The 10,890-nt window shown below is 52.2% G+C and overlaps 1 protein-coding gene across 1 annotated transcript; it reads right to left on the bottom strand.

Moving 5' to 3' along the window:
- Positions 1-4,639: 4,639 nt before the first annotated feature.
- LOC129524357 (protein FAM90A15-like) lies at positions 4,640-6,972 on the bottom strand. Its single transcript, XM_063708976.1, has 3 exons — positions 6,830-6,972; positions 6,263-6,371; positions 4,640-5,602 (listed from the first exon to the last, which is right to left on the bottom strand). Exons 1-3 carry the CDS (start codon positions 6,970-6,972, stop codon positions 4,640-4,642), a joined length of 1,215 nt encoding a protein of 404 aa, XP_063565046.1.
- Positions 6,973-10,890: the final 3,918 nt, after the last annotated feature.

The following is a 10,890-nucleotide window of genomic DNA, read 5'->3' as shown; positions in this document are numbered from 1 at the left end:
CTTCGTCTGCTGGGGGTTTTATGACCGCCTTTTTCAGGGGTTGACTGTTGGGTCACCTGAAACACACACAAACACACACATGTCGATGGTTAAGCACGTTGGATACTCACACACCCACAGGAAGCCACCTGCTAACGCCCTGCCTGTGTGGTCATGAGGAGACCTCACCACCAGTCTGTCAAATCTGTAGAACACAATGTGCTGTGTGCATCCTCGGATATTGTGTGTTCCTCTGCCATGACTACCTAGTCCAAGAGTAAACCTCACCTGCCACAGGGCCCGTGGCCTAGGTATGGGGAGTTGAGCTTTCAACCCCAAACAAACAACTGATTCTGGACACTGGACTTAGGTCTCTCACGATTCACTCCGGTAGAAGACACGGTGATTCTGTCTCCCTTGACGGACAGAATGATCGAAGACACAGGGCATGGCGTGTGCCACCCTTTGGCAGGTCTGTTTGAAGTCAGGGATAAGGGATGCTTCCTGTGACAACTTGAAACGCTACTCTTGCCATTTCATTAGGCCACTTCCAAACACAAATTCATAGAGAGAAGTTACCTTCCTCTCTACCACACTAGCAGGTGATGGTCTTTCCTGTTCTATCTTTTGGCTTTAGCTCCAGCCCCTCTTTATTTATTTTTTTGGTATTTTACGCATACCACACGAATTCATCTGAACTAACGGGGAAGAAGTGCCATATCGTATCGAGGTCTTACACGGCTGAAGGGCAAACCACCCTTTTTTCCAAAGTCCTTTTTCCATTTACCCACCAATTCAGCATGCTGCAGTACATTTCTTTTCGCATTCCCATCTTGGTCTTATCCCACACGTGGAGACGGATATGTTTTCTCGTTTCCTGTTCCAAGAATTACTAGTAGCGAGAACACATCCTACCCCACCACCAAGCCCCAGTGCGATCGGCATCTTTCGGCCTCCTTTGTCTCTTCCTCCCCCGCTCCACCATCCCTCAGGGATTGCGTGAAACAAACAATTGTTCAGTGAAACTAACCTGAAATTACACGTCTACTTTCTTTCCCCGGCTGGCGCTGAGATGGGCAGGTGCTGGAGCAGCCCCGCTGGAAGCGATGCAGCATCCAGGACGACGGAGGAAGGGGCGGAGAGGGACCTCTGCTTTCCAGGCTGCCTTTTATACTGCCTCCGGTCACCTGACGTGGAACGCACCCTAACCTAATCAGTTACCTGTACCTTAATTGCAATTAACTTAATCCAATTACATGACCTGGAAAGGTCTATTTGCACAGCCCACTCTAAGATCATGTCCACTGCTGACAGACATTCTAAAACCTACTTGTACAGCTGCAAGCTTTGAAGAATAGATGTTCCTCATCAGACATGTAACACTGGTGCCTGTACCCCTGTCTTCTTTTCCATCTTTTTTGTTTTTTTGTTTTGTTTTGTTTTAAAAAAAATGTGGTAAAATAGACACCTTTTAATTGGACCACATTTTGTCTATCTCGACGTAGGCCTCAGTGTCATCAAGGAGACTCTCCTTGACATGCAGTCACGGCCATGATCCATCTTCAGAGCTTCTCTTTCTTCCCCAAGGTAAGTCTGTCAGCAGAGAACCGTGACCGCACCCTCATGTGTTTTCTCCCCCAGGAGGCGCTTGGAAACCACCGTGAATTGGACCGCACTGGGAAACACAGATGACGAAAGTCCACAACGCTTTGTCCTTCAGTGCCTGGCTCCTTTTTCAGCTCGTCTTGCGACTCCAGGCATTATGCCTGAAAAGTCTCCCGGACGCCTGTGAGGCTCTAATTCCCTGGGTCCCATTGCCATGTCTCTGGATTTGCGAAGATCCACCGCACCTTCTGTGGAACTCCCGTGTCGGTGAACTTTTGTGCCACGTCCCCTAATTCTGCCCATGGTCATCTGCACCTGCACGACTTAGGTTCCATGTTCCTTGGACGGGAAGAGACAGGCAGGAGTCGGAATGATGAACCAGCACACTGGGGCATTTTCTCATGTAGCCCAAGTGACCCCATGGTCTTCTCGAGCTTTGGAACCAGTCGCGTCCCCTTTGACACTGCACCCGGCTCCCAGTCTCTCAATCTTGCTGGCCCTCCGGCGATCTCCCGTTGGATGAATTGCTCCTGCTGAAACTCGAGTCCCCTTTGATTTGCGCTTCATTAATTATTCATGATTCAGGTTGGAAGGCCTGCTGACGACCCCCTGTGGCCGTTCTCTGAGCTTTCCTGTCACATCGTTTCCTTCCACGCTCTTTGGTTCCTTATGGTCCTGCTCCTTCTGCTGTCAGAGGAGCAGAGAGTTGATCTTATTGATTCTGGATACGGATACTTTCTAGGTGATCTGGATAATCAAGATAACGACCCTCAACAGCGGCGGAAAGGGAGCAGCCATTTGGTGTGTCTCAGAAAATCCCGCTCAGTTCCGAGGCCTCCTAGATGTGGAATCCTGCTCAGAGTTGTTCCCAGGTCAGAGAATGGAGAGAGCCTGTGCATGATGGGATATCCCTGCCTAGATCTTTTAGTGAGTCTCTACCTCAGCTACTCTTAGGATCAGGGGGAGAACCATGGTGTCAGACATCCGGAAAGAAGACGAGATGAATGTTTTACCTCTGAAGTACATCCCAAATGTGGGAGTTCACTTCAGCTGTGCTGGGGTCCATTTGGCCAGTGAAACTCTGCCTGGTTCATTCGCACATCCGGAAGCCACTTCACGGGGCGCCGTCGCAACTGGAACCACACACTTGGCATCGGCGGTTGAGCCAAATGGGGACTCGTGGTGCAAGCAACGCTCCCCACGTGTTAGCGTGCGTGAGATTCGGTTGGCGGAATTTTACTAGGTGCGTGTTGGTAGAGTGGGGCTGAGGTTTTCTTGCTCCTGTGGATGTATACGAAGTCAAAGGTCCTGCCCAGCACTGCGGTCCCCTCAGTCAACTCTGTTTCGGAGACGTAACGATTTGGATTGCCAACAAGTCAAGAAATGTTCAAGCCCTTGGATGTAGGGTAAAGAAAGAGAGATCAGACTCTCACTGTGTCTATGTAGAAGGGGAAGACATAAGAGACTCCATTTTGAAAAAGACCTGTATTTTAAACAATTGCTTTGCTGAGATGTTGATCATTTGTAGCTTTGCCGCAGCCCCTTTGACCCAACTTGGAGCTCACAAAAACCTGTGTTGTATAAAATCGAGGTTTAAGGGATCTAGGGCTGTGCAGGACGTGCCTTGTTAACCAAATGTTTACAAGCAGTGTACTTGGTAAAAGTCATTGCCATTCTCTAGTCTCAATAAACCAGGGGCGCAATGCACCGTGGAAAGCCACGGGGACCTCTGCCCTTAAAAGCAGGGTATTGTCCAAGGTTTCTCCCCATGTGACAGTCTGAAATATGGCCTCGTGGGATGGGAAAGACCTGACTGTCCCCCAGCCTGACACCCGTAATGGGTCTGTGCTGAGGTGGATTAGTCAAAGAGGAAAGCCTCTTGCAGTTCAGATGGAGGAAGGCCACTGTCTCATGCTTGCCCCTGGGAACTGAATGTCTCGGTGTAAAGCCCGATCTTACATTTGTTCAACTCTGAGCTCGGAGAAAAGCTGCCCTGTGGCGGGAGGCGAGACATGTTGGCAGTAATGCTGCCTTGTTATTCTTTACTCCGCTGAGATGTTTGGGTGGAGAGAAACATAAATCTGGCCTACGTGCACGTCCAGGCATAGTACCTTCCCTTGAACTTAATAATGATATAGATTCTTTTGCTCACGTGTTTTTTTTTGTTGTTGTTGTTGACCTTCTCCTTATTATCACCCTGCTCTCCTACTACATTCCTTTTTGCTGAAATAATAAAAATCATAATCAATAAAAACTGAGGGAACTCAGAGGCCGGTGCCGGTGCAGGTCCTTGGTGTGCTGAGTGCCAGTCCCCTGGACCCACTGTTGTCTCCCTATACTTTGTCTCTGTGTCTTATTCCTTTTCTCCGTCTCTCATCCCACCCGACTAGAAACACCCACAGGGGTGGAGGGCCAGGCCACCCCTTCACTTGGAAAATCAGTTAAACACAGACACGGAATGAGAGTCAAAAGACAATATGTCATCTTTTTGAGAATTTTATTCACTTCAAAACAAATTAAACACACATATGTACAAAGGCATTCCAGAGCCCAGTTTTCGAGGCTGAGGAAAGACCCCGAGAGCGCTTTGCACAGCACGCTTCCCAGCGTCCGAAACACTGCTCTCAGGGCGGGGCACAGCGGAAGGGCTGCACCTCTCAGGGTTCCCTAACTTTTCCCTTATTCAGTCATCTAGAGAGCAAATACACAGTAATTCCCCAGTTTCCTGTTGACGTCCCAGCGGAAGTCTGTCTCTTGTGCGTCACGCAGTTTCTGAGGCAACGAATCTCTGGCACGGAAGCTTTTCCTGGCGCGTTTCCGGAGAACCACGCGAACTACAACGTCCCTCACCAGAATTCAATGAGGCAGAGTCCCTGCACCTGCTCCCTGCACCTGCTCCTTGCCTGGCCCGGGCTCCCACATCCACAGAAGCGCCACAGCCGGGGAGCATCGGAGTCACCGCACAGAGTCTGCTCTCTGCTCCGCACTCCTCAGTCCCACAGTCCCCTCCAAGTCACGGGAGCTGGAGGCCAAGGAGCCCCTGCCACCTGCAGTCTCACTCCAGGTCAGAATCGCTGTCCTCTGAGGAGGAGGAAACCTGAAGGTCCTCATAGAGGACGCTCGGTGGGACACGAACACAGGGACCCTCAGACTTCTCTGACACATGAGGGCTCTGAGCGAGGAAGCCTCCCGGCTTCTCAGGAGAGGGAAATGAGGGGGCCGCCAGGAGGCTGGAGCTCCAGCGTCCGTTTTCCAGTCTCTGGAAGAGCACTCTGAGAGGCTGGGCCCCATCATGGCTGGCCGCTGGGTGATGGGACATGGTGCAGGCCTGGGTAGTAGGCAGGCAAGGTCTGCTGTGCGGAGGCTGCCGGTCGACGCTGGGCACCTGGGCCGGTGTCCTCCTGTCCATCTGGGGCGACGTACTTGGTCCAAGTTCGGTTGCGGCTGGCGGAGGTTGGAGATTCTCCGGGGCCCCCAGCTCACCTCCCTGGATGGCGCTTTCGGGGATCTGGAAGGGACCCAGTCTCGGTTTCTTGGGGAAGTTCAGGCAAGCCTGAATCGGAGCCTGGGCAGGTCTCTTGGCTCCTGGCCCGAAGCTGAGATTGGAGCCTAGGCCCAAGCTGTGTGTGGCGGCTGGCGGGCAGGGCTGTGAGGTCACCGCAGGACGTTTGTCTTGCGCCTGGGGTCTGATGGCCTGGAGCGGGCCGTGGGTTCTGGAGGCAGCCTGGGGAACTTCTCGGCAGCCACCCTCAGGGCTGCAGTGTGTCGGCTTCACCACGAGGAGAGGCTCGGGGCCCTGGTGCCTGACGGCAGGCTGAGGGATGTCGGCCGCAGCCCCTGTCTGTCTTTCCTTTGGTCCGAGACTTGAGGAGGAGCTCAGACTGGCTTTTCTGAGGGGAGACAGTGAAGCCAAGACGGAGCCCCTGCCAGACATTTCGGTAGCTGAGCGATCAGCGGGGACAGGGTCCACGCGCGGCCTTTTACTGGTTGTGTGGACCGGCATTGGCCCGCTTGCAACCTGAAAGAGAGGAAACAACACAGGTTAGAAGTAGTTCCTCAGCATGGAGCCAACGTGAAAATCAAGCACATCTAAAGACAAGGTGCACACGCCATGAAATTCTTAGTACAGTATCGACAGGCGGTCCTTGGAAGTAGGACTCCAGCTGAGTGCTGATCAGGACAAGACACATGAAAGATGCGCTCTCGAGCTATGTGTAGCTGATCTAAGCACACCATTGTTCAAAAGATCGCGTCTTGGGCATTAACTGGATCCAAGCGCCTCCACTCAGCCTTCCATGAAGTGGAACGGACTAATGCCCTTCCGAAGGCAGGTTGGTGGCTCAAGGGTACTCGGGACGTCTTCTCTGAACACGTGCATGTTCCTGGGTTTAGCCTTCTCCACGTTTGGGGCCTCTGAGGGACTAATTTCCTCATGCCGCTAGGAACATGTTGTTGGCAGGCTTGCCATAATTGGACAGAAAGGAAGCAACAGGAAATACGGCATCTTCAGATGCCTTCGCCTGCAATCAAATCGACCTGGAAGGATCGTGGAGTCCCTGACCCCAAGAAGGCAAGAAAGAGGGGTTCCCCGATTTCCTCCCGCAGACGGGAAGCTGAAAGGAAATCAAGCAGGGTGACCTAGAGGAGAAAAGGACCAGGGGCCCGGGGTGACACTCACCCTCAGATAATCAGAAGATTCCGTGGATCCTTTTCGATTCGGCAGCGGCTTCTCTGGAGCTTTCCCGGAAAATATGTGGAGGAGAGCCTTCCTCTGCGGGTCTTGTTGCCTGCAGAACGGAAAAAGGTCAGGCCGTGCCCCCTGGTTTTCCGCAGGAGACAGGGAGAACCCCGTCTGGGGCCCAGTCCCACTCCGTGTTTTGTGATACAGAAATGGACATCTGGTGCCCTTTCCGCCTCTGCACCTTCCCTCACGTGCCAACCTTCCCATCCTCCAGGTGGCCCTCTAGGCTTCCCAACTAAGGACTGTGATTTGGATTCCATCGCTTTTCCCTCTGTCGCGGGGAACCTGCACGAAGCGCCCCCGCCTCTCCCCGTCCCTGAATCTCCCAGAGCCAAAGGAGCTCCTGGGTGCGGAACCCCGGAGGACACGGAGCTGCGGCCTATTTCTCTGCAGCGTTCCTTCCCTGGCCCGGAGACGGAAAGGCACACGGTGTGCAGGTGCAGAGACACCATGTCCTTAGGAGGCAGTACCCTAAGAGTGGTGAAAACCCCTCCCACTGCTCACCTTGGTCTCTCTTCCTTCTCTCCCTTATCCTTGTTCAAGGGCCCCGGGTTGGCTTCAACCTGGGGCTTCCATGGTTTCAGGTTTTCCTTCCCTTCCTTTTTCCCCAAGGTCGCTGGAACCAGGGCTGCCTTCCAGCACTTCATGGGGCACCTGGTACTTCTGGCCGTGTGGCCAAAGGCCCCGCAGTTTTTGCACTTGAGCTGTGGGTGGAAAGGAAGTGATGTCAGTGAGGGAGCTGAAGCCACAGGCAGCGATCCCACGTCAACATTGGGACGGATTGTGAATTCAGAGCTGAATAAGGATTCCAAAGAGGGGACACCGGCATGGGGGCCGTTAAGTGCTGGGAGAGTTCGGATACGATGTTCCCTCCCAAAGCCCATGTGACGGAGGAACTCTGAAAGGAAGGACTCAAGGTTCCAAGGGGCACGATGGTGAACCCGATGTCAACAACGCAGCCAAACGTGGCTACACAGGACTCTAAGTAGAAAGAGAGGTTGCCCCCAAGAGTTTCTCAAGGGACCTATCGGGCTGGGGAGAAGGTCCCAAGCCACGCCCACCTTGGATGCGAAAAGCAACCTGGGTGGTGGTGACAGAACTCTTTGGAATCCAACCCAGTCTCCGAGGACCGTGTGACACCCCCTCCCCCCATCCCCACCCCCACCCCGATACCCAAGAGATCCAGGGCTAGACTTACCCTGGGATCTTCTTCATCGGGCGGGGGAGCCTTGGCCCAACTGGGGCCCTCCGCTGCTTCTGGAGGGTCTGGGCTCTCACCAGTCTCTTGGCCCAAGATTTGGGGTCCCGACGTGCCATCATCTTCGTCTGCTGGGGGTTTTATGACCGCCTTTTTCAGGGGTTGACTGTTGGGTCACCTGAAACACACACAAACACACACATGTCGATGGTTAAGCACGTTGGATATTCACACACCCACAGGAAGCCACCTGCTAACGCCCTGCCTGTGTGGTCATGAGGAGACCTCACCACCAGTCTGTCAAATCTGTAGAACACAATGTGCTGTGTGCATCCTCGGATATTGTGTGTTCCTCTGCCATGACTACCTAGTCCAAGAGTAAACCTCACCTGCCACAGGGCCCGTGGCCTAGGTATGGGGAGTTGAGCTTTCAACCCCAAACAAACAACTGATTCTGGACACTGGACTTAGGTCTCTCACGATTCACTCCGGTAGAAGACACGGTGATTCTGTCTCCCTTGACGGACAGAATGATCGAAGACACAGGGCATGGCGTGTGCCACCCTTTGGCAGGTCTGTTTGAAGTCAGGGATAAGGGATGCTTCCTGTGACAACTTGAAACGCTACTCTTGCCATTTCATTAGGCCACTTCCAAACACAAATTCATAGAGAGAAGTTACCTTCCTCTCTACCACACTAGCAGGTGATGGTCTTTCCTGTTCTATCTTTTGGCTTTAGCTCCAGCCCCTCTTTATTTATTTTTTTGGTATTTTACGCATACCACACGAATTCATCTGAACTAACGGGGAAGAAGTGCCATATCGTATCGAGGTCTTACACGGCTGAAGGGCAAACCACCCTTTTTTCCAAAGTCCTTTTTCCATTTACCCAGCAATTCAGCATGCTGCAGTACATTTCTTTTCGCATTCCCATCTTGGTCTTATCCCACACGTGGAGACGGATATGTTTTCTCGTTTCCTGTTCCAAGAATTACTAGTAGCGAGAACACATCCTACCCCACCAGCAAGCCCCAGTGCGATCGGCATCTTTCGGCCTCCTTTGTCTCTTCCTCTCCCCCTCCACCATCCCTCAGGGATTGCGTGAAACAAACAATTGTTCAGTGAAACTAACCTGAAATTACACGTCTACTTTCTTTCCCCGGCTGGCGCTGAGATGGGCAGGTGCTGGAGCAGCCCCGCTGGAAGCGATGCAGCATCCAGGACGACGGAGGAAGGGGCGGAGAGGGACCTCTGCTTTCCAGGCTGCCTTTTATACTGCCTCCGGTCACCTGACGTGGAACGCACCCTAACCTAATCAGTTACCTGTACCTTAATTGCAATTAACTTAATCCAATTACATGACCTGGAAAGGTCTATTTGCACAGCCCACTCTAAGATCATGTCCACTGCTGACAGACATTCTAAAACCTACTTGTACAGCTGCAAGCTTTGAAGAATAGATGTTCCTCATCAGACATGTAACACTGGTGCCTGTACCCCTGTCTTCTTTTCCATCTTTTTTGTTTTTTTGTTTTGTTTTGTTTTAAAAAAAATGTGGTAAAATAGACAGCTTTTAATTGGACCACATTTTGTCTATCTCGACGTAGGCCTCAGTGTCATCAAGGAGACTCTCCTTGACATGCAGTCACGGCCATGATCCATCTTCAGAGCTTCTCTTTCTTCCCCAAGGTAAGTCTGTCAGCAGAGAACCGTGACCGCACCCTCATGTGTTTCCTCCCCCAGGAGGCGCTTGGAAACCACCGTGAATTGGACCGCACTGGGAAACACAGATGACGAAAGTCCACAACGCTTTGTCCTTCAGTGCCTGGCTCCTTTTTCAGCTCGTCTTGCGACTCCAGGCATTATGCCTGAAAAGTCTCCCGGACGCCTGTGAGGCTCTAACTCCCTGGGTCCCATTGCCATGTCTCTGGATTTGCGAAGATCCACCGCACCTTCTGTGGAACTCCCGTGTCGGTGAACTTTTGTGCCACGTCCCCTAATTCTGCCCATGGTCATCTGCACCTGCACGACTTAGGTTCCATGTTCCTTGGACGGGAAGAGACAGGCAGGAGTCGGAATGATGAACCAGCACACTGGGGCATTTTCTCATGTAGCCCAAGTGACCCCATGGTCTTCTCGAGCTTTGGAACCAGTCGCGTCCCCTTTGACACTGCACCCGGCTCCCAGTCTCTCAATCTTGCTGGCCCTCCGGCGATCTCCCGTTGGATGAATTGCTCCTGCTGAAACTCGAGTCCCCTTTGATTTGCGCTTCATTAATTATTCATGATTCAGGTTGGAAGGCCTGCTGACGACCCCCTGTGGCCGTTCTCTGAGCTTTCCTGTCACATCGTTTCCTTCCACGCTCTTTGGTTCCTTATGGTCCTGCTCCTTCTGCTGTCAGAGGAGCAGAGAGTTGATCTTATTGATTCTGGATACGGATACTTTCTAGGTGATCTGGATAATCAAGATAACGACCCTCAACAGCGGCGGAAAGGGAGCAGCCATTTGGTGTGTCTCAGAAAATCCCGCTCAGTTCCGAGGCCTCCTAGATGTGGAATCCTGCTCAGAGTTGTTCCCAGGTCAGAGAATGGAGAGAGCCTGTGCATGATGGGATATCCCTGCCTAGATCTTTTAGTGAGTCTCTACCTCAGCTACTCTTAGGATCAGGGGGAGAACCATGGTGTCAGACATCCGGAAAGAAGAGGGGATGAATGTTTTACCTCTGAAGTACATCCCAAATGTGGGAGTTCACTTCAGCTGTGCTGGGGTCTATTTGGCCAGTGAAACTCTGCCTGGTTCATACGCACATCCGGAAGCCACTTCACGGGGCGCCGTCGCAACTGGAACCACACACTTGGCATCGGCGGTTGAGCCAAATGGGGACTCGTGGTGCAAGCAACGCTCCCCACGTGTTAGCGTGCGTTGGACTCGGTTGGCGGAATTTTACTGGGTGCGTGTTGGTAGAGTGGGGCTGAGGTTTTCTTGCTCCTGTGGATGTATACGAAGTCAAAGGTCCTGCCCAGCACTGCGGTCCCCTCAGTCAACTCTGTTTCAGAGACGTAACGATTTGGATTGCCAACAAGTCAAGAAATGTTCAAGCCCTTGGATGTAGGGTAAAGAAAGAGAGATCAGACTCTCACTGTGTCTATGTAGAAGGGGAAGACATAAGAGACTCCATTTTGAAAAAGACCTGTATTTTAAACAATTGCTTTGCTGAGATGTTGATCATTTGTAGCTTTGCCGCAGCCCCTTTGACCCAACTTGGAGCTCACAAAAACCTGTGTTGTATAAAATCGAGGTTTAAGGGATCTAGGGCTGTGCAGGACGTGCCTTGTTAACCAAATGTTTACAAGCAGTGTACTTGGTAA

Source organism: Gorilla gorilla, chromosome 7, assembly GCF_029281585.2.
Source record: "Gorilla gorilla gorilla isolate KB3781 chromosome 7, NHGRI_mGorGor1-v2.1_pri, whole genome shotgun sequence".
NCBI lineage: Eukaryota > Metazoa > Chordata > Mammalia > Primates > Hominidae > Gorilla > Gorilla gorilla.
The sequence above is the reverse complement of the archived record's forward strand: the minus strand, read 5'-3'. Positions and strand labels throughout refer to the sequence as shown.

What these genes read in the sequence shown, in the direction of transcription:
- LOC129524357 (XM_063708976.1), bottom strand. Translation starts at nt 6,972, where the DNA reads ATGAAGTGCTGGAAGGCAGCCCTGGTTCCAGCGACCTTGGGGAAAAAG. An exon ending in GAGAAGGAAGAGAGACCAAG is followed by an intron (nt 6,372 to 6,829) that starts GTGAGCAGTGGG and finishes TCCGTTCTGCAG; the next exon opens with GCAACAAGACCCGCAGAGGA. An exon ending in AATCTTCTGATTATCTGAGG is followed by an intron (nt 5,603 to 6,262) that starts GTGAGTGTCACC and finishes CCTCTCTTTCAG; the next exon opens with GTTGCAAGCGGGCCAATGCC.